Raw genomic sequence first — 18,846 nt, 5'->3', positions numbered from 1 at the left:
TGCTGCAGCACTTCTCTCTCCGACTCCCTCTCTCTCTTCCAGGGGCTCTGTTAGAGCTGAAGTGGGAAGTGGTCTGCATGGGTCTGAGGAACATCTGTCCAGACACCCTGAGGGTTAGGAGCAGGGTCGGACTGGCCGTCGGGAGAGTCGGGAGATTTCCCGAACGGCCGGTCAAACGGTTGCAGCATAATGCAAAGATATATATATATATAATAATAATAATAATACACGGTCGTGGGCCGGTCTGTGTTTCAAAGTCCCGGGCTGTTTTTCAGTCCCAGTCCAGACCTGGTTAGGAGCCCCTCCAACCCACTCACACCCCTCCTTTGAACTGTGGATCTACACACACACCTCATATACACTCCTCACACACAACACACACACAAAACTTACTGGAATGGTATGCTGTTTCTATTCTGGTGGGGGGTCCTCTGCTAGCTGTTTGAAGTCGTCCATCGGGTCTGAGGCTGTGCTTCTCACCACCACGCTCTCCCCGTCTCTTCTGAGGAGAATCTGGAGGTGAAGACGATTAAACACAGCTTTGCATATTTTAGGCAGCTGTGCTTTGCCTGAGAAGAGATTAGAGCAGTTTGCTGGGGCATAGATACATATTGTGGCAAGTTATCAACAGGGGGCAGAGTTAAGTAGACTTATGTGGAAAGACTTCTTGTATGACGTGAGAACCTCTTTGACCATCTGGGACAAAGAACGTGACGATTGCACAAATGAGAAGGTGGACACACATCCAGAATAAATGAAAATATCTGTTTAATAGGATTTGGGTCCACTCTAGTAGACTAAGCTACACTATACTTGACTAGCGGGCTATATCCATATTATCAGTCGACATTTGTGTAAAAGCGGGTCTATTCCTTTACACGGTTTGTTCAAAAGAAGTCGTACCAAGTGCACAACCTGATATAGCGGCATGGTCCTTTGAAGCATGCTATAAACAAGTCCTAAACGGAGCGATCAAACTTTTCCGGACCATTTGTCTTGCTAAGGTGTGGAGAAACACCACCTCCCGTGACACTCAATTCCATTGTGTTGATGACATGAGACTCCGGATTAATGCAAATGCAAAATCCTTAGTATAGGCTACTGTAACTCAACCTCGGTAACCGCTAATATGCTCGCGCAGGCGCGCACACTATTAATAAGAGCGCAGTTGGAGAGTTGTAGGTGGAGAATTATTAGCAACTCTATTTATTTCCGTTAGTTTAAGGATCAGTTTCGTTAACACATTCGGTCGTTGAGGAAAATTGCGACAATTGGGTAGGCCTTTCTAGTTGTTTACAATGTGTCGCTTGCAACTTATTCGCGCCAAGGGACCTGCACCCGTCCCGCATCACGGGCGTTGAAAGGGTTGAACGGGTTAAAATAGGGGGAGGGGGACTTGACAGCAAACCAGGAGAGGGGCGTATAAAACACTCTGGAGCGCACTGCTGGAAGAAAACAACGTGTGTAGGCTACGAGTGAGAGAGGAACGCGAGCTCTTTTACGCATTTGGCACGCACGAGTTTTTAGTCGTTCAGAATGGTCAGTAGTTGTAGCGGTTATTATTTACAAAAAGGTGGATGAAGATTGCGTTTGAGAGAAACTTCTGGGAGTAGGTGGGAATCTTTGTCATCTACACTTTGCCAAAATTGCTTGGCGAAAATAGTCCAGGAAACCTTTAAAACAGATTTAGTCCACTACGTTTCAGCCTTCAGGAGAGGTTAGCCCAGGTTGTGCACACTGGAGAATGTGGCCACATCAATGGATGCTTAACGACTGAGAGCGAAGGAAACAAGAAAGCTAAACTGAGAAGTATTTTTGGCGACCTGGAGTAGAGAATGTGGCGGGGACATAACGGGGCAAATGGGCAGTACGTCTCCTGATTTTGGAGAAATTCACAAGGGCGCAACAAGAGATAAGAAAATATGTTGCGTGTTTGAATGGTCCGGTTGTTTTTTGAGCATTTTTTCTTACCTAATGGACAGCTTAATTGTCGCTACACTTTCACTCTCCCAGAATTAATATCAACTTCAAAGATTAAGTTTGAAATCGCCAACTTCCACAAGGATGCCAACATATTTTGAACATTGACTTTACCTGTAGCTGTACATAGAATTGAATTTGGCCCTCCTAGGCTGATGTGCAAAAGAAACGAACAATTCAACAGAATTGCATACTTATTTTAAACACCTGGTCCCAAACTCTTATTGCACAGATTTTTTGTCTCCATTCAGATTCCCTTTCCCTTTAATTTTGTAATTCTGAATCCCGAAGTGGCTCCGAAGTGGTGTTGCGGCTCCTCGTCCGCAGCGGATCCGGAGATCGGAGTCGCTGCAACGGGAGGAGGCGGTGTTGGAACTCCGGTCACACCGCAGGGTCCGAAAGCCGGTCGAGTGAAAAGGATGATTCGACTCGCGGCAGAACTCTTGTTGCTTTTAGGACTTCTAATTCTTACTTTGCACATAACGGTTCTACGGAGCAGTCCGCTTCATCAAGGAAATGTAACTTTGAGCCAGGATGAGGACAGTCTCCGTGCTGAGGTGAGTGCATTTCACCATTAAAGACCAGTTACTTGACATTCTTTCAGGCCTACAGAGACTCGATTAGTAGGAATAGTTTGGGGTTGCATTCAATGCAACGCAGTCCCGGGATTTACGATTTAAAAAGGCGTCATTAAGTTAAATATCTTTGCACGTATTCAGGCGATAACAGACGTTCATCGTGATGATGGCGGTTAGTAATTCAAAGCCACATTGCCCGAGGGACTTCCTGAGTCTTTGGGGTTTGTTGACACAATGCGAGGATGTAGTGTTCCAGGACTCCCCTGGGACGGCTGGCCAGTAAGAGGAGCCAGAGAAGATGAGGTGGGGTCAGAGGTCGAGCCCGCCGGCACAGCTCCTTCATGGCTGGGAGCTTAAACGTTACCGTCAGGCCCCAGTCTGTCATCTAGTGCTCATCACTGTCATCCTGAAACACCAAGCAGAGGAGGCTGGGAGACAGGTTCTCTCTGGGGACAAGCGCTAGGTTAGCGCTAGCATCAGGCTAACCTCTTCACGTCACACGTCGTCACGCAGGGACTCTTAAACACAGTTTATTGATGGAATTCCTAACCCAAACAACGTGGCATCCTCGTACGGTAAATACCTCGCCAGACTCCAGGCCGGCTGGATCTGGAGCCAGCCGGCCTGGGAGAAGACAGGGAGGTACCTGGAGCCACAGCCGCCTCCAGTAACCCTTGAACCTGTTGTTTGTGCGTCAGAATAGAGTTTATAGTTTCTCTCACGAGTCAGAGTCCTGACCCAGAGGTCAAGAGGGTTTCTGGGATCAACAGGGTTTTTTTTACAGAGGCTGTTAAGCATCCCTCGGCTATTGTTTGATGTATTAATAGCCATGTCCCTGTCATCAACCTCACAAACCCAATGATGAATGGTTCTGAATACCCACTGGGAAATTATGAATGGTGTCCATTGTAAACGGTGTGTTTGGAAGGTGTGAGATTTAAATGGAAAGAATCGTCCCTAAAACGGGTCAAGGCGTGTTGGATGCGATCCTGTCATCACCACTGTGGAACTAAGTTGTGTATTTTAAGTAGGATCATAAATAGAGGGATTGAGATATTGTTCCGAATCTGTTTCTAGGTGCATGCTTTGGAAGGCTGTGAGGACTTCTCAGAAATCGACAGTTTTTGTTTAGCAGCCAAATATTTGATTGCGCCTCATGGATATTATGGATGACCCCATAACGGTGACATGTTAGATCTGCTACAACTAGAGAGACACCAGATCAGGTTCTAAACCCTTTCCTCAAACCTGGCCATCACACTGCAGACAAACACCATTTTCACCATTCACAAAAGGTGCGCAAGTATTCAGAACGTGGAGCTGATTTCCAGGAACAAGCAGCCCAGAGACAAACACACACCACCAGCCTGCAGAACAAGACTGCTGGACTGTCGTTTGAATAGTTCAGTGTTCCTGAATGGGCCTCTCTGAGCATGTGCAGATATGGTTCACTGATCTGCCACTGAAGACGATGATGTCATCCCTTGCCGGGCCTTGTCACGGCCCAGGGGGTTATTGTGGTGCCAAGGTGTCATATTTAAAGTGCCTTTCACGAGAACACAAACGACAGGATGTGGCTGGTGCACCTGTAGAGAGCAGACCCAGAGGCTTCGCACACGGCCAGCGGAAGCATGCGGAACAATATCATCAGTGACTCACAAAGGCCGGGTGATTTTACAGTCTGGATGAATCTGCTTGGAAACAGTGTCTCCATGGAACATAAACAGCTATTCAGCAGCAGAACATGCATGGCTGTTGTATAGATCAGTGTTGATACAGGAGAGAGCACACTAGTCGTCTGACCACGTTTATTTACAGTTAGCCATACACAGTTACTATGCACCCGGTTGCACAGCCAACAAAAGGTCCTTTGTGCATCTATTGATCAGAATCAGAGTGAGAAATTCCGGTTTATTGCCAAGTTCGTTTTCACATATAAGGAATTTGCTCTGGTGATGTTGGTTCAGAAAATAAACATAGTAGTAAAATAAAAAATACAAAGAAAGATAAAGTACTGCGGTAAGGCTATATATATATAAAATAAATATTTACAGTAAAAAAAAATATTAACAAAATACAATATGTGCAATATGACAAAAACTTAAATAGCGAAATGAAGAGCGGTGCAGATTGAAAGAGAAGAACGAGAGCACCCGTTTGAGAGATGTGACAGCAGAGAGAGTTCTCTCTCCACGGAAGTGTCAGGTTGAAAAGCATCTGGCACAATGTGACCTGCCTTCATTTCCTGCCTACCCCCCCTGCCTGGCCCCCCCTGCCTGGCCCCCCCTGCCTGGCCCCCCTGCCTGGCCCCCCCTGCCTGGCCCCCCTGCCTGGCCCCCCCTGCCTGGCCCCCCCTGCCTGGCCCCCCCTGCCTGGCCCCCCCTGCCTGGCCCCCCCTGCCTGGCCCCCCCTGGGGGACAGCCCCCCTGAGAGGACACCAATTGAAACTGGAGTCATGCTTCTTTAGGCAGGCATCGCAGAGTGAAGAAAGGGGAAGTGGGGAGGGAGGGCAGGGGTGTGAGTCTCATTCATGGTGTCTTCAGGGCAGGGGTGTTGGTGGGGGGGAGGGGGGGTAACAGCGTCCTGGAGACCCTAGATGACCTAAGGAATGGTGTGTCACTTTTGATCTCCAAATAAAAGAAGTTTCTCATCCTCAGAAATGAGGCCTGGGATCCGAGAGAGAGACGTAACCGCTGAGCAAAACACGCCGGAATGCGAAGAGGGTGACGATGTTGAACCTGCCCTGACAACAGCTCTGAATCTGAGAGGAATAAATATTTACGATTGTAGCGATTATACTGAGAAATACCTTCTGGTTATCGGGTCTGCTTCTGGACTGTTTTCTGTCCCTCAACGAGTCCCCCTCAGCCTGCGGTGGAGAATGTCTCTCCCTCTGTGGTACCAGCTAGCAGGACCACAACCAGTCAGGATTGCGGTCCAACAAGCCTGCATTCATCAGCTCCACATGTGGAAACCCACTCTAACCGCCAGCCCACTGACAGAAGAAGCTCTGTGTGTCAGTGCGTTTTCACACTGGTCAAACGAGTAAAGCAGTCGAACTGTAAACGTAAAAAAGGGACACTCTCTGTTTTCATTTGGTTCCACTCTTGTACTCAGGTCCTCCCTGATTGGAGCAGTGTTTGTATTAGATGGTTGACAATCAGAGGTGGGCTATGTGGTGCAGCCTGCCAACTGGAGTTCAGTTACCAGCAGGGACTAAAGGCTGGGGACTTGAAAGGCAGGGTTATCACACGGGCATCTGAGCCAGGGAGCCTGCAGATACGAGCAGAGAGGTGCCTGTGATGTCCTTGTGAGCGCTGGGTGGGGCTGGACCAGCCCCCCCCCCTGTTCTCTCCTGAAGCCTCACTTCCTGTTTATCTGCCAATCCAGTTGGTCGGTTGCGGGAAGTAAAGAGGGATTCCATCGTCTTCATTCTTTAAATGTTTTAATTGGTGGTCATGGTCATCTATTCTTGTTTATCAAGGTTTCACTGTCCCTGTGTTGTGACCAGAATTGACCAAAAGATTCTTTAGGGCGATGTGGTGTCATATGGAATTCATTTCACTTTTCACTTCTAAAACATTTTACAGTGGACAAGGTTAATCCATCACTATCACCAAGCTCATGAGTTACAGCTACACACAAGCCACATGTGCTGGAACAGAACGAACAGTGGCTGGAATATTCTTATTCTGTCAGGCTTTATCTAGATGGTGAACACGGTCATTTATAATACATCCACGCTGGGCCCTCGCTCCTTTACCAGGCCTCATAGTCCCAGAGTGCACCTTGGCCGGACCCAAATGGTTCCTCTGGGGGTGTTAAACAGCCACCGCAGTGTGGCCGGGCTGACAGTTTGTCTGTGACGGGTCACCACAGCCCCGCCGACCTCCTCCCAGAGCTGGCCCTCCCTATCCACATACACACACGGCTGGGAATGTGGGAAATGAAAAAAGCAAACAGGGAACAAGATTGATGGTCTTCTTTGATCTTTATTTTTTGCCAGCACATAGCGGATGATTGCTGTGCCTGTTGGTCTGTCTGTCGGACGGACGGCCGAGGGGGTAATTGCTCCTGGTGTTTGGACGTGACCAGCCTTGTGGGGTGTGTTTACTACCGCTGTCAGACGACAGCACCGTGCTCCGTCTAGCAGCAAAGCAGTTTGCTCAGGTTTAAGTGCTTGGCGACAACACTGGATGTTTAAATCAAACCATGACTAGCTGTCTCAGCCCAGGCCACACCCCCCTCTATATAGGACGTAACACTAAAATACAGCATCATGTCTCTTTGTTTTAAATAGAATGGTAATGTTCCATAGTACCAGGGGATGTGACTGTCTGCTGAGAGAGGAGGTCCTGGGCTCCCTCTGCCTAAAATATCAATCTAACGTTGCTAAGTGCTCTTCCAGCGGTCTGGCAGGGGCCATGGGCGGCGTATGGGCAGCACAATCCTCCCAGCAAACCCTGTTTGTTCAAGAGGGACCACACGTTTGGGTTTGTTCTGCCAATCCATACACATAAATCTCTGTGGGAAATAACGTTCATGGTTCACTAGCATTGTGTTTGCATCAAACACAAACTGGACCTTTCCCTCTGTGTTCCTCCTCTGCTTCACCGTGTTCGGGCGCTTCTACCGCATGTTACTGTACCCTCACTGACATAAAGACGGATAATCCTCACGATGACATCTGTGCCTCTCTCTCTTAATCTGGTGTAGAATAATGCCAAAGCAGAGAGCAGCTTGTCAGCCCAGCGGGGTCCGGGGGACAGGAAGTCTGGTCCGGAGCCACGCTTGCCCCACCGCCCAGCGGCGCTTCCCTGGACCCAGACCCACGGCACCGGGGCTGGCCTGCAGAGAGATGGGCCTGGGGCCTTCCTTCTGGACCTCCACAACTTCCCTGACCTCTCAAAGGCTGATATCAACGGGCAGAACCCCAACATCCAGGTAAACAGCTCTCCAACGCTGCTGTTTCTCACCAGTGATTGGTGTGTGTGTGTGCGTGTCTGTGCGTGTGCGCGTGTCCACACGGTCATGATCATGTGTCTGTGCCTGTCTGGGAGACATGGCTTCATGTGTCTGTGCCTGTCTGGGAGACATGGCTGCCTAAGCACATGAAGCAGGATGAACAAACAGGAAGGAGCTGAAGACCCTGGTGCACATCGTTAACCCCTTTCACTCCCTCCTCCCCTCCCCCCCTCCCCTTCACACTCGTCCCCCTTCACACTATCTCTCTCGCTCTCTCTCTGTGTCTCTCTCTCTTTCTTCCTCTCACTCTCTCTAGATAGCCACCAAAGGTCAGATCTCTTGTCCATTATAACGACAGGCGATAAGCAGCCACTGACCAGAAGTTGCGCACGGCAACGCAGTCAGAACAGGCAGCCTGACGGCAGGAGTGTGTCCGGCTCTTTCTCCCGCAAGCCCCCTTAGCATCCTGCCGACGGCCAAACAACCCTGGCTGCCATGTTTAAATTGTTCTGCTGTCTCATCCTGCCAGGCTCGCTCCGCTTCTGAGAGCGTCAGATGGATTGTGAAGGGCTACATCCCAGCACGGACAGAGTGTGTTAACATCTCAAGATGTGGGGAGAGAGCGGGCGAGAGAGAGGGAGGAGAAGATAGGGGGGGAGAGGAGAGAGAGGGAGGAGAGGGGAGAGAGGGAGGAGAGGAGAGAGAGGGAGGAGAGGGGAGAGAGGGAGGAGAGGGGAGAGAGGGAGGAGAGGGGAGAGAGGAGGGGGGAGCTGCTTTGATCCCCAGGATTCATCTGGCTTTCATGGTCTGAAGGAGGCTGAGCAGCCCTTTGAACTCAGTGTTTAGGTGGAGGGGGCGAGGAGTGGAGGGGGCGAGGGTGTCCCCTCATCTGGGAGGCACATGTCTCGGGACAAGACAGGAGAAGGGGCGGGGGGGCAGAGGGTGGGAGGGGGTCCAGGTTGTCACCTCTCCGCTGGGGGGGTCACCACCAGGTGACCCCCCCAGCTCTGCCCTGTCAGGGGCACCACCAGGTGACCCCCCTCCCAGCTCTGCCCTGTCAGGGCCGACTCAGACGGGATTCCAACTCTGTTTTTGATTCGCGATTTACTCTTCCTCTCTCACAAATTCCAAAACGTACCCAGTAGAGCCGTTTGACATGTTAAAATGCACGTGTACAGGAAGTTCACTAATAAACACTGGTGTGGTGGAGCTGTACTGACATCTGCCATCCCGTGTTACCATGACCACCAGGTGACCATCGAGGTGGTGGATGGGAGGGAGGGGGTGGAGCAGGAGAAGGGCCTCAGGAAGGAGAGCAAGCCCAGCTGGGCGGCTCCTAACTGGAGGAACTGGTGGCAACACTCTTCCTCCTCCTCCTCTTCCTCGGTTTCCACCCCTCGCCGTGCGGAGGAGCAGGACCAATCACAGGGCAGCAACACGGAGGACAGCAACTTCCTGAAACCGTTGGGAGACTGGGACCGGAGGGGCGCCGCGGGGACGGGCGGCAAGGCCCAGACGGAATACGGTGAGTGTGTGTGAGCGTGTGTGTGAGCGTGTGTGTGAGCGTGTGTGTGAGCATGAGTGTGTGTCGCAGAGAGCTCCTAAGCAGGGCTAGTCACAGAGGACACAGCGAAGTGAAAACAGCCTGTGTTTAGAACCCAGGTCTCATCTTCACAGATGTCTCCGGTCTGACGGAGTCAGGTGGCTGAGAGGTTAGGGAAGCGGACTAGTAATCTGAAGGTTGCCAGTTCGATTCCCGGCCGTGCAAAATGACGTTGTGTCCTTGGGCAAGGCACTTCACCCTACTTGCCTCGGGGGGAATGTCCCTGTACTTACTGTAAGTCGCTCTGGATAAGAGCGTCTGCTAAATGACTAAATGTAAATGATGAGGAATCTGTCATTTGCAGATTTGCTGATTTAAGCTGTCACCATAATAAGCACAGTCATTCCAGGCCAGGCCGAAGCAGCCCCTGATTGAAGCCTGTAGCTGTCTTTAAGAGTTGGATTCCTCTGTGGCGTGGACCTGGCTACATGACACAGTTTAAACGCCTCTCGACTTCAAAGTGCCATGGCAGGACGTGAGCCAGGAGCGGGGTTAGGCTGCCACAGTACTCTCACAACACCCTCCACAAGCCAGCCCACAGATAAATCAGCCTGGAGAATTCACATTCCCCCGCTCATAAACGGGATCCATCCTTCCCATGTCGCGGCATGTCCAAACCCAGAGCCGGAACGCCGGGAACAGGAATGCATGTGTTCACAGAGAAATGTCAGTTTATCCATCTGCTTATGGCTGTCAGGGAACGAGCTTCCATAAACGGATGCGTTCCTGTTTACCTCAGGGTCCATGTGTAAACATTTTGACTCATCGCTGTGGTCCACTTACTCGCCCATCACACCACACTGCACGTTACTAACTAAGATTCCTGATCAAATGTGATCGTTTGCAATCCCAGCTGGGGATTGGCTATGTTGACCGTCAGTCACGGGACACAGTTGACACCATTGGCTGTTAGTTGAGAACCAGAAAGTGAGTTATGCCCTGGTCCTGAGTTTCCTGTCTCTGCAGCAGCTGCAGGTAATGGCTGACCGAGGGGTGAAGGGGCAGGAAAAGGGATCTGCCCATACTCATGTGAAACAATGATCACTTGTGGCAGATGTAAATGTGTGGGTGAGGAGGTGAGGGGGAGGGTTTGGACGCAAGCCTGAAAAGCTTCCATCTCAAACCTGTCCACCTTCACCCCCCTCATCCCAGCAGAGCAAATTGCTCCCAAGATGTGAGAATGTTGAGATGAGAATTGAATCCAGCTTCACCGTTTGAGTTTAGTCCTGTTAAACGGATGTCTTCTGTGATAATTGGAGCAGAATAGGACTTCTCGCTGTTTCGACTCCAACAACGATGGATTATGCATCGCTAGACTTGGACACACTGGGTCAAATCTATTTTAGTTGATGTCTCACTCAACGGTTGAAAGTAAGTCAATTTGCGAGCGCGCGTGTGTGTAATCACACAGGCTTGGCTGGCATCTGGTTTGAGGGTCAAAGTAAACGAGAACTTGCAGTCTGCCAACACACAGTCCCCCCCTGAAAGAGCCACAAATTATTATCAAGGTGGTAATGGACCTGGGTACTTACAGCTTGTAGTGGTTGACTCCCCCCCCTCTCTCTCCCCCCCCCCCTCTCTCTCTCCCCTCTTTCTCTATCTCTCTCCCTCCCTCTCTCTCCCCCCCTCTCTCTCTCTCCCTCTCTCTCTCCAGACTACATAGACAGCGAGGGAGACTGGAGTAACTGGTCGCCATGCAGCGTCACCTGTGGCCATGGCAACCAGAAGAGGACGAGGTCATGTGGTTACGCGTGCACGGCAACCGAGTCACGTACCTGTGACATGCCCAGCTGCCCAGGTGGGAAACCCCCCGCGTCAAGGCCTTTGCTCGGCCGCCAAGCCTTCTGAGGACGGCTGGACTACCCCAGCGGAAATAGATTTTGTAAACTTAAAAAGTATCAGTAAAAATATACTTATATATATTTAGGCTAGATTTCTGATTTAAGCCAAAGTGTTTTTGTTCATGTTTTTAAGGGTTAGCTATAGCTCCCTGACAGCTGAACAAGAGGTTGTAGGTTCAAATCCTCAAACCGAATATTTGTTGCTTTGGATGAAAGTGTAAAAGCTAAACAAGCACATGATAATGATTGTTTACTAGATTCATGATTACATTTCCGTTCTCAGGAATTGAAGATGCGTTCAAAACGGCCGCCACAGAAGTCAGCCTGCTGGCTGGAACGGACTTCAACGCCACAGAGCTCTTTGGTGTCGGTACGATCTCCTCCCTCTTCCTCCCGCCTCATATCTCTGTCCAGCCGAGAGATAAACCTCACAGACATCTCTCTCTTCCCCTCATGTCTTCCAGACACAGACAGCTGCGAGCGTTGGATGAACTGCAAGAGCGAGTTCCTGAAGAAGTACATGACCAAGGTAGGTAACGACCTACCCAGCTGCCCCTGTTCCTACCCCACCGACGTGGCTTACAGCACTGCCGACGTCCCCGACGCCCCCACGCGGAGACACTTCCGCTGGAAGGACGCCAGCGGCCCCAAGGAGAAACTGGAGATCTACAAGCCCACGGCTCGTTACTGCATCCGCTCCATGCTCACCCTGGACTCCACCACGCTGGCCGCGCAGCACTGCTGTTACGACGACGCCATGAAGCTCATCACCCGGGGGAAAGGCGCGGGGACTCCCAACCTTATCAGCACCGAGTTCTCCGCCGACCTCCACTACAAGGTGGACATCCTGCCCTGGATCAACTGCAAGGGAGACTGGAGCCGCTACAACCAGGCCAGACCTCCTAACAACGGGCAGAAGTGCCCAGAAAACCCCCTGGATGAGGCCTACTACAAACAGGTGGAGGAAGCCCGGGAGTTCTAGCTCCTGTGAAGTGTGACAGAGGGAGGGGGAGGAAAATGAACGTTTTCTTTTTAATCTAGAAAATAGTCCTACAATCGTGGGGGGGGGGGGGGGAACTGGACTGTCTGTGAAAAAGAACTAAGATGCATCTCTTATGGACACAAGGAACTGTTCTTGTCTTCAACGTAACCAGAAACAAGTATTGTCTGGTCATAATTGCTATGAAATATGTCTCTAAATCATAAGACAAACGTATGATGATTTTGCCATTAATTATTTTGCCAATAATATTTTTTCAGTATCACTCTTTAACCCTTGTGTTATCTTCGGGTCATTCTGACCCATCAGTCATTGTGACCCACCGTCGTATTGCGACAAATTTACCTCATACAAAAACAAAGTGAAGCATTTTCTTTTAACTGTCGGGCTGTCTCAGACCCCCCACATTGGAATGGTTAAAAGAAAATTATTTTTATTTGTTTTTGTATTGGGTAAAATTGGGTAAACACAACAATGGTTCGTTATGAACCTTTGGGTCATGTGACCCGAAGGCAGCACGAGGGTTAAAGGGAGAGCTCTGTATAGTTTCTTAAAAAAGGGAAAATAACTGTTCATGTTGTAGATTTGTCTGTTTAGATCGTTTATGTTTGTAGGAAAGGAGAGGCCGGGGATAACCGGAAGAACAGTGAATGTCTGTTTGTTTTTTTACGACACAAAACCGCCACCTCTTGGTGGATGAACTCTCCGTCGCCCTGAACAGCCGAACGAGGAGGAGAAGAGGGTTAGGGACACACAGGGACAGAGAAAGCTAGACCATAGAAAGACGAGGAAACATTCATCCCAGACGTGCGTAGTGCTGGCTAGCTGTAATATTCAGCCCAACCTAGAGCTGGCTTGGTTAGCTGTGATAATCAATTTACCACGTATGCTTATGTGTTTATTTAGCATGCACTTTTTCAACAAATAATGTACACAGGGTTTTTAAATCCTCTAGGCCAGTTCCTTCTCTCCCATGTAAAAAGCCTGCATTCATTTTTGTAAAGTATTTATTAAGTTGTAGTTATGTCCCAGTGTTGTGCTCATGATTCTGGTTTCTGATTGAATTCCTAAAAAGCCAAACGCTGACTTGAGATGCGTGTGTCCAACTTCTGAGCGAATCATTTACGGAAATCTATGAATGTCCCTCTGTTTCAGGTTAGCATCAGACCCTAATGGCCATATAAGGAATGTGTGAATACAATTGTACGGAAATTCTTGAGATATAAATGTTAAAATGAATAAAAAACTGAAGGTTTATCTGTCGACATGAGGATCCTGATCTACCAGAAGTGAAACATGATTCGTGGACTGATCCAGGTTCAAGTTTAAGGGGTCCTATCACCTGCTATTAGATTTCCCTCTCTGCTGTCGGAGACATTTCATCTGGGTGAAAAAAAAACAATCCAGGCATTTAAACTCCTCCAACAGCTTAAGCCAACGCACAAGACTCCCATTAGCTCCATGCAGCGTGGCTTCCAGTCAGCCTGTTTGATGGGATTGTGATATTTTGTGGGGAAAAAGGTTCACCTGAACGTGGCTTGAATTCTTCATCCTGGGCATGTTTCCTCACATTCCTGTGTAATTTCTCAGAACATGTACACACACACACACATAGTACATCAAAACGCACACATACAAGCACCAACACACACGCACCAACAAACACACGCTCCAATGCGCACACACACAGGACTGAATGCAGCCTATTCCCTAGCAGAGACCTCTGACCAGTCAGTGAGCTGTGAGTGCTGTAGTCATTGTGACACAGAGAAACCTATTCATGGTGCCTTCATTCCTGCTGTGCTGTGTTTCAGCTGGCCTGGCGCTGGGCTTGTCTCTGCAGCGCAGGCCCCAACACGCCCCACACCCCCTCAGCACTCCCCCCCCAGCACTCCTCACAATCCCTCAGCCCTCACATTCCCCAAGACCGCATTCCTCCCGACCTCCAACACGCCGTACAGTCCAAGCCTGTGTCGTCCTACGAAAATAGCAGCAGGGCCACTGAGAATCAGTGTGGTTTGTTGCTTTCTCAATCAAGACACACAAATATTCTTATTCGCAGGATGATTGAGAATTCCCGATTAAAAAATGTCATCTCTCTCTCTCTATGAGGTCTGGAGGCTGTGACCCGAGGAAAGTGCTGTGGCCTCACTCCACCTTGCAGCGGTGTCAGAGCTGACAGGGCTGGACTCCCAGCCAGCAGCAGGCTAAAGACAGCAGGGATCGTTATCTGATCAGCCTGGCTGGGGCACGGGACATGCACATCAAAGGAAGGAGCTATTTTTTATTTTGAAACATTAGGTCGAAGCTCAAAGTGACGACAGCCCCCTTTCCACCCCACCATCCTCCACACGCACACGCACACACACACCTCTGTCTCCTCTCCAGACAGGCTTCTCGTGTCTCAGGCAGTGTCCCTTCTCTGTCTCCTCTCCAGACAGGCTTCTCGTGTCTCAGGCAGTGTCCCTTCTCTGTCTCCTCTCCAGACAGGCTTCTCGTGTCTCAGGCAGTGTCCCTTCTCAGTTCACAGCCAGAAGCCCCTCCTCCTCCCCACACCAAGCCGTCTCCTGGCCCAGATCCTGCGTCCAGACACCCATACCCAGCACACAGGTGGTCCTGTCTGGAGGAAGCCCTCTCTCTGTGGCGTAGGTCAAAGACAGAACGCTTTTAGGTTTAAACGTTTGCATTTCACAAGGAGTCAGGTGGCTGAGCGGTTAAGGAATCGGGCTAGTAATCTGAAGGTTGCCAGTTCGATTCCCGGCTGTGACAAATGACGTTGTGTCCTTGGGCAAGGCACTTCACCCTACTTGCCTCGGGGGGGAATGTCCCTGTACTTACTGTAAGTCGCTCTGGATAAGAGCGTCTGCTAAATGACTAAATGTAATATAGTTTCCATGACTGTTACTGAACCGGATTTGATGGATGTGAGAGGCCGCCAGCTACAGCAGAGCCCTTTCCCCGGCCTCATCCCGGCCTCGCCCCGGCCTCGTCTCAGCGGGAGCTCACAGCGTCAGCAGCCAGTCTGCAGTCTGGGCTTTACACGTTGCTATTTCTAGTGTTTTCCTCTGGTGTGTGTCAAAGGATGCAAACCAGTATATTAGTGGTATATTGTCAACAATCTGAAAGGGGTCATTAGAATTACCAAGATATGATTGTTGGTGTTTGGTCTCTATTTTTGGTTAGCGAAGCTCATTCCACATGCAGGGCTGAGAGAAACCTGCCTCTGGCAACTCTCTGGTCACAGACCTGCTTCACAAGAAGCTGACACTGGACACGTGTGAGCGGGAGAAGAGAGAGAGAGACAGAGAGGAGAAAGAGAGAGGAGAGAAAGTCAGGGAGAGACAGGAGAGACAGAGAGAGATAGAAAGTCAGGAAGAGAGAGGATAGAGACAGAGAGAGGAGAGAGAGAGGAGAGAAAGTCAGGGAGAGAGGAGAGAGACAGAGAGAGAGAAAGTCAGGGAGAGAGGAGAGAGAAACAGAGAGAGAGAATAGGCGGTGTGAGAGCTCTGCTGAGTCTGCGACCGTCACCACCTTATCTCCGTCCTCTGACGTGGTGCAGATGTGGCAGTGCCATATTTAGCCTCCCCCTCCCTCTCTCTTCTCCCCCTCTATCTCTCTCCCCCCCTACCTCCCTGCCCCTCTCTCTGTCGCTCCCTCCCTGGTTCTGCCACTTCCTGGGTGGTGCAGCTCAGAGCAGGAAGTGTCTGGGCCGCAGCACCGCAGGACCCACACTGCGGGGCGGCCTGATTAGAAGGCTGCAGCCCAGAGTCCTGTAATCTGGGAGAGCTGACCCGGACGGGCCTCGAGGCCGCTCCCCCAGCCTCTACCCCCCAGGGACGGGGACGTTGGTCCGGGGGAAAGGAGAGGGGGGAGAGAGTGGGGGGACGGAGGAGAGGGGTGAGAAGGGGAGAGGGAGTGGGGGGAGAGGGTGGAGGAGGGGAGAGGGAGGAGAGGGTGGAGGAGGGGAGAGGGGGGAGAGGGTGGAGGAGGGGAGAGGGAGTGGGGGGAGAGGGTGGAGGAGGGGAGAGGGAGTGGGGGGAGAGGGTGGAGGAGGGGAGAGGGAGGAGAGGGTGGAGGAGGGGAGAGGGGGGAGAGGGTGGAGGAGGGGAGAGGGAGTGGGGGGAGAGGGTGGAGGAGGGGAGAGGGAGTGGGGGGAGAGGGTGGAGAGGGAGTGGGGGGAGAGGGTGGAGGAGGGGAGAGGGTGGAGGAGGGCACAGCTGAACAAACAGGTCAAGTAGCTGTGGAGCTCTGGAGGCCAGGGGGCCACCACCTCCAGCACCACCACAGGGGCCTTCCTGAACACTGCTGCCAGAACCCCCCAGTCCCTACACACACACACACACACACACACACACACACACACACAGTGAACTGCAGGTCCCTACACACACACACACACACAGCAGGTCCCTACACACACACACACACACACACACACACACACACACACACACACACACACACACACACACACACACACACACACACAGCAGGTCCCTACACACACACACACACACAGCAGGTCCCTTCACACACACACACACACACACACAGCAGGTCCCTACACACACACACACACACACAGCAGGTCCCTACACACACACACACACACACACACAGCAGGTCCCTACACACACACACACAGCAGGTCCCTACACACACACACACACACAGTGAACTGCAGGTCCCTACACACACACACACACACAGTAGGTCCCTACACACACACACAGTGAACTGCAGGTCCCTACACACACACACACACACACAGTGAACTGCAGGTCCCTACACACATGCACAAAGGCAGTACATAAATGCTCCACAGTGGCACAGCCACAGCTCCACCTGTCCTGTTTAGCAGCGTTCAGCTTGTTCTGAGTGAGCTGGAACACGCGCCCACTCATAAACTCACCCACACACAGCAACGGGACAGATGAGGACAACAGAACAGCAAGTTCTGCTTTGCCCCCTAATAAAACAGTTATGATATTCAGAATCTGCCTTTGTGGAACTGTAGTTATGAGTAATGCTACCACACAGTTTTATATTCTGGTTTCCCATGCTTTATAACTGATGGGAAATCAGTTTAATTCAAATCAGAATCGAGATAACTTTCCCATTTCAAAGGTTATTGGTTTCAACCATGTAAAAAATGCAAACAAAGCTTTTCTTCATTAATGATGCAGGCCTACGTGTGAGATAAGCTGATATATATTACTTTTTTTTTTTTTAAGGTTTTTAACCTTTCAAAACTTTCTTAAACTTTTTTTGAAAATATTTTATCAAACCTTTTCCCCAATTTTTTGGGGGGAAATATTTTGTCAACCTTTCAAAACTTTTTAGGGGAATTATTTTCCCCAAACCTTTCAAAACTTTTTTTAGGCGTAGCATCGTGGCTGTGATTTCCCCGACAGCAGACCGGCTCGTGAGGACAGCAGACCGGCTCGTGAGGACAGCAGAAACGGCTGTTGCCTTTCATCTCGACTCGCTGCAACGTCTGTTTTGTATTTGGGAGTCTTGCTGAGCGAGGGGCATTGGATCCACCTTGAGTAGCTGGAGACACAGCCTCTGGATCCCCTTTCAAAGCTGAGGAGAGCCAGAGCGGGGGGGGCTACTGTGCTCTCCCATCACCAGATTACCTCTGATGACAGGGGCTGGGGGTACTCTGTAATAACACACATAATCAACATGAAGGTGCTGCTGACTGAGCAAAACCAGGTCACCTTCAGACGGACCTGAGAGCTGCCAGGAAGCAGGGGGACAAAAGCATGTTTAAATTCACCCTACTCCCTCTCCCCAACACACACGCGCATGCGCACACACACACAACGTCAAGAGATGGTGACAAAAATGTCTGCCACCCGAAAGACACGCTGCTGGTCACGATGCCCTGGCTGGGACGCAACTCCTCTCCGGAAGACACAAGATATTCATTCTCCGAAACATCTCGGTTCCTCCTCCCGCCATGACACGGGCGTGGCCCTGTTCCAGCTGGGGAGCGGAGGCCTTGGAGGAAACTGAAGCAATTGTTAAAAATAACCGGCTGCACTCCTCTGGGTATCAGTTTTGACGTGGTCCGTTAGCCTGAAAGCAATCCCATGGAGCAGGACACTGCTGCAGGTATGCCATGGCGGCTTGACAAGATCACCAACAATTGACCTTGATTCAAAGCAGCCGGGCGAATACTGCCGATCTAAGTAACGAGGACCTTGATGCGAGGCAATATGGCAAACCTCGTCATGGGGTAGTTGTTAGGCCTGGCGTCCAGCCAGCCAGCGATTTAGACGGAGGATGTGTTACTCTGTCAGGGAAACAGCCTTCATGTACTGTCACTGGAGGAGATGATGAAACACATTCTGAGAGAACCAACCTGATCAGAGAGCAGAGATGCAGATGGAAGGGCTAACAGGAGCTCAATACATCCTGGAAATACTCCTCTGTGAAAAGTAGGCCTTCTTCCCCAAGGGCACGTGAGGCATCAGAGAACTTGCACAAGAACAAGCCTTCCGGTTGTCAGTGACAACCAAACAACAAAACCGTGGGAGCCGAACTTATTGCCAACTCAACAATTATCCGTCATTCAACATCCAACTGAATCATTTGTCTGTTCACTTCAACCTCTTTTGGCATTGCTCTCTTTTTTAACTTTGGGGTTATTGTCAAGTGTATAATTTATTTCTAGACTATAAATCTTGGGCAGCCCACAGTAAAGATTATATGATATGTGCAGCTAAGAGAGACCTACATTATGCCGCCTGCTGGGCCTAGAAACCCAACGACGCTCTCTAAATAGAGCATATTTTGCTTTTTAAATGAGAGCAGGACAATGCAGGAGAGTGGAGGCAGTTGGGTTATTTACCAGGAACTGAGCATATTTGT

General features: G+C 50.4%; 1 protein-coding gene across 1 annotated transcript; it reads left to right on the top strand.

The window, feature by feature from the left end:
- Window positions 1-1,446: 1,446 nt before the first annotated feature.
- Window positions 1,447-12,236, top strand: ism1 (isthmin 1). Its single transcript, XM_062464347.1, has 6 exons — window positions 1,447-2,537; window positions 7,275-7,502; window positions 8,775-9,048; window positions 10,781-10,924; window positions 11,251-11,337; window positions 11,432-12,236. The coding sequence occupies exons 1-6, from the start codon at window positions 2,400-2,402 to the stop codon at window positions 11,947-11,949; spliced, it is 1,389 nt and encodes a 462-aa protein (XP_062320331.1). The 5' UTR covers window positions 1,447-2,399; the 3' UTR covers window positions 11,950-12,236.
- Window positions 12,237-18,846: the final 6,610 nt, after the last annotated feature.

This window comes from Osmerus eperlanus, chromosome 6 (genome assembly GCF_963692335.1).
Source record: "Osmerus eperlanus chromosome 6, fOsmEpe2.1, whole genome shotgun sequence".
NCBI lineage: Eukaryota > Metazoa > Chordata > Actinopteri > Osmeriformes > Osmeridae > Osmerus > Osmerus eperlanus.
This window is presented reverse-complemented; position numbering and strand designations above follow the sequence as displayed.

Bases quoted from the DNA above. Each gene is read 5' to 3' on its own strand.
- ism1 (XM_062464347.1), top strand. From the start codon at position 2,400: ATGATTCGACTCGCGGCAGAACTCTTGTTGCTTTTAGGACTTCTAATT. The intron at 2,538-7,274 runs GTGAGTGCATTT...AATCTGGTGTAG, and splicing joins AGGACAGTCTCCGTGCTGAG to AATAATGCCAAAGCAGAGAG. The intron at 9,049-10,780 runs GTGAGTGTGTGT...CTCTCTCTCCAG, and splicing joins CAAGGCCCAGACGGAATACG to ACTACATAGACAGCGAGGGA.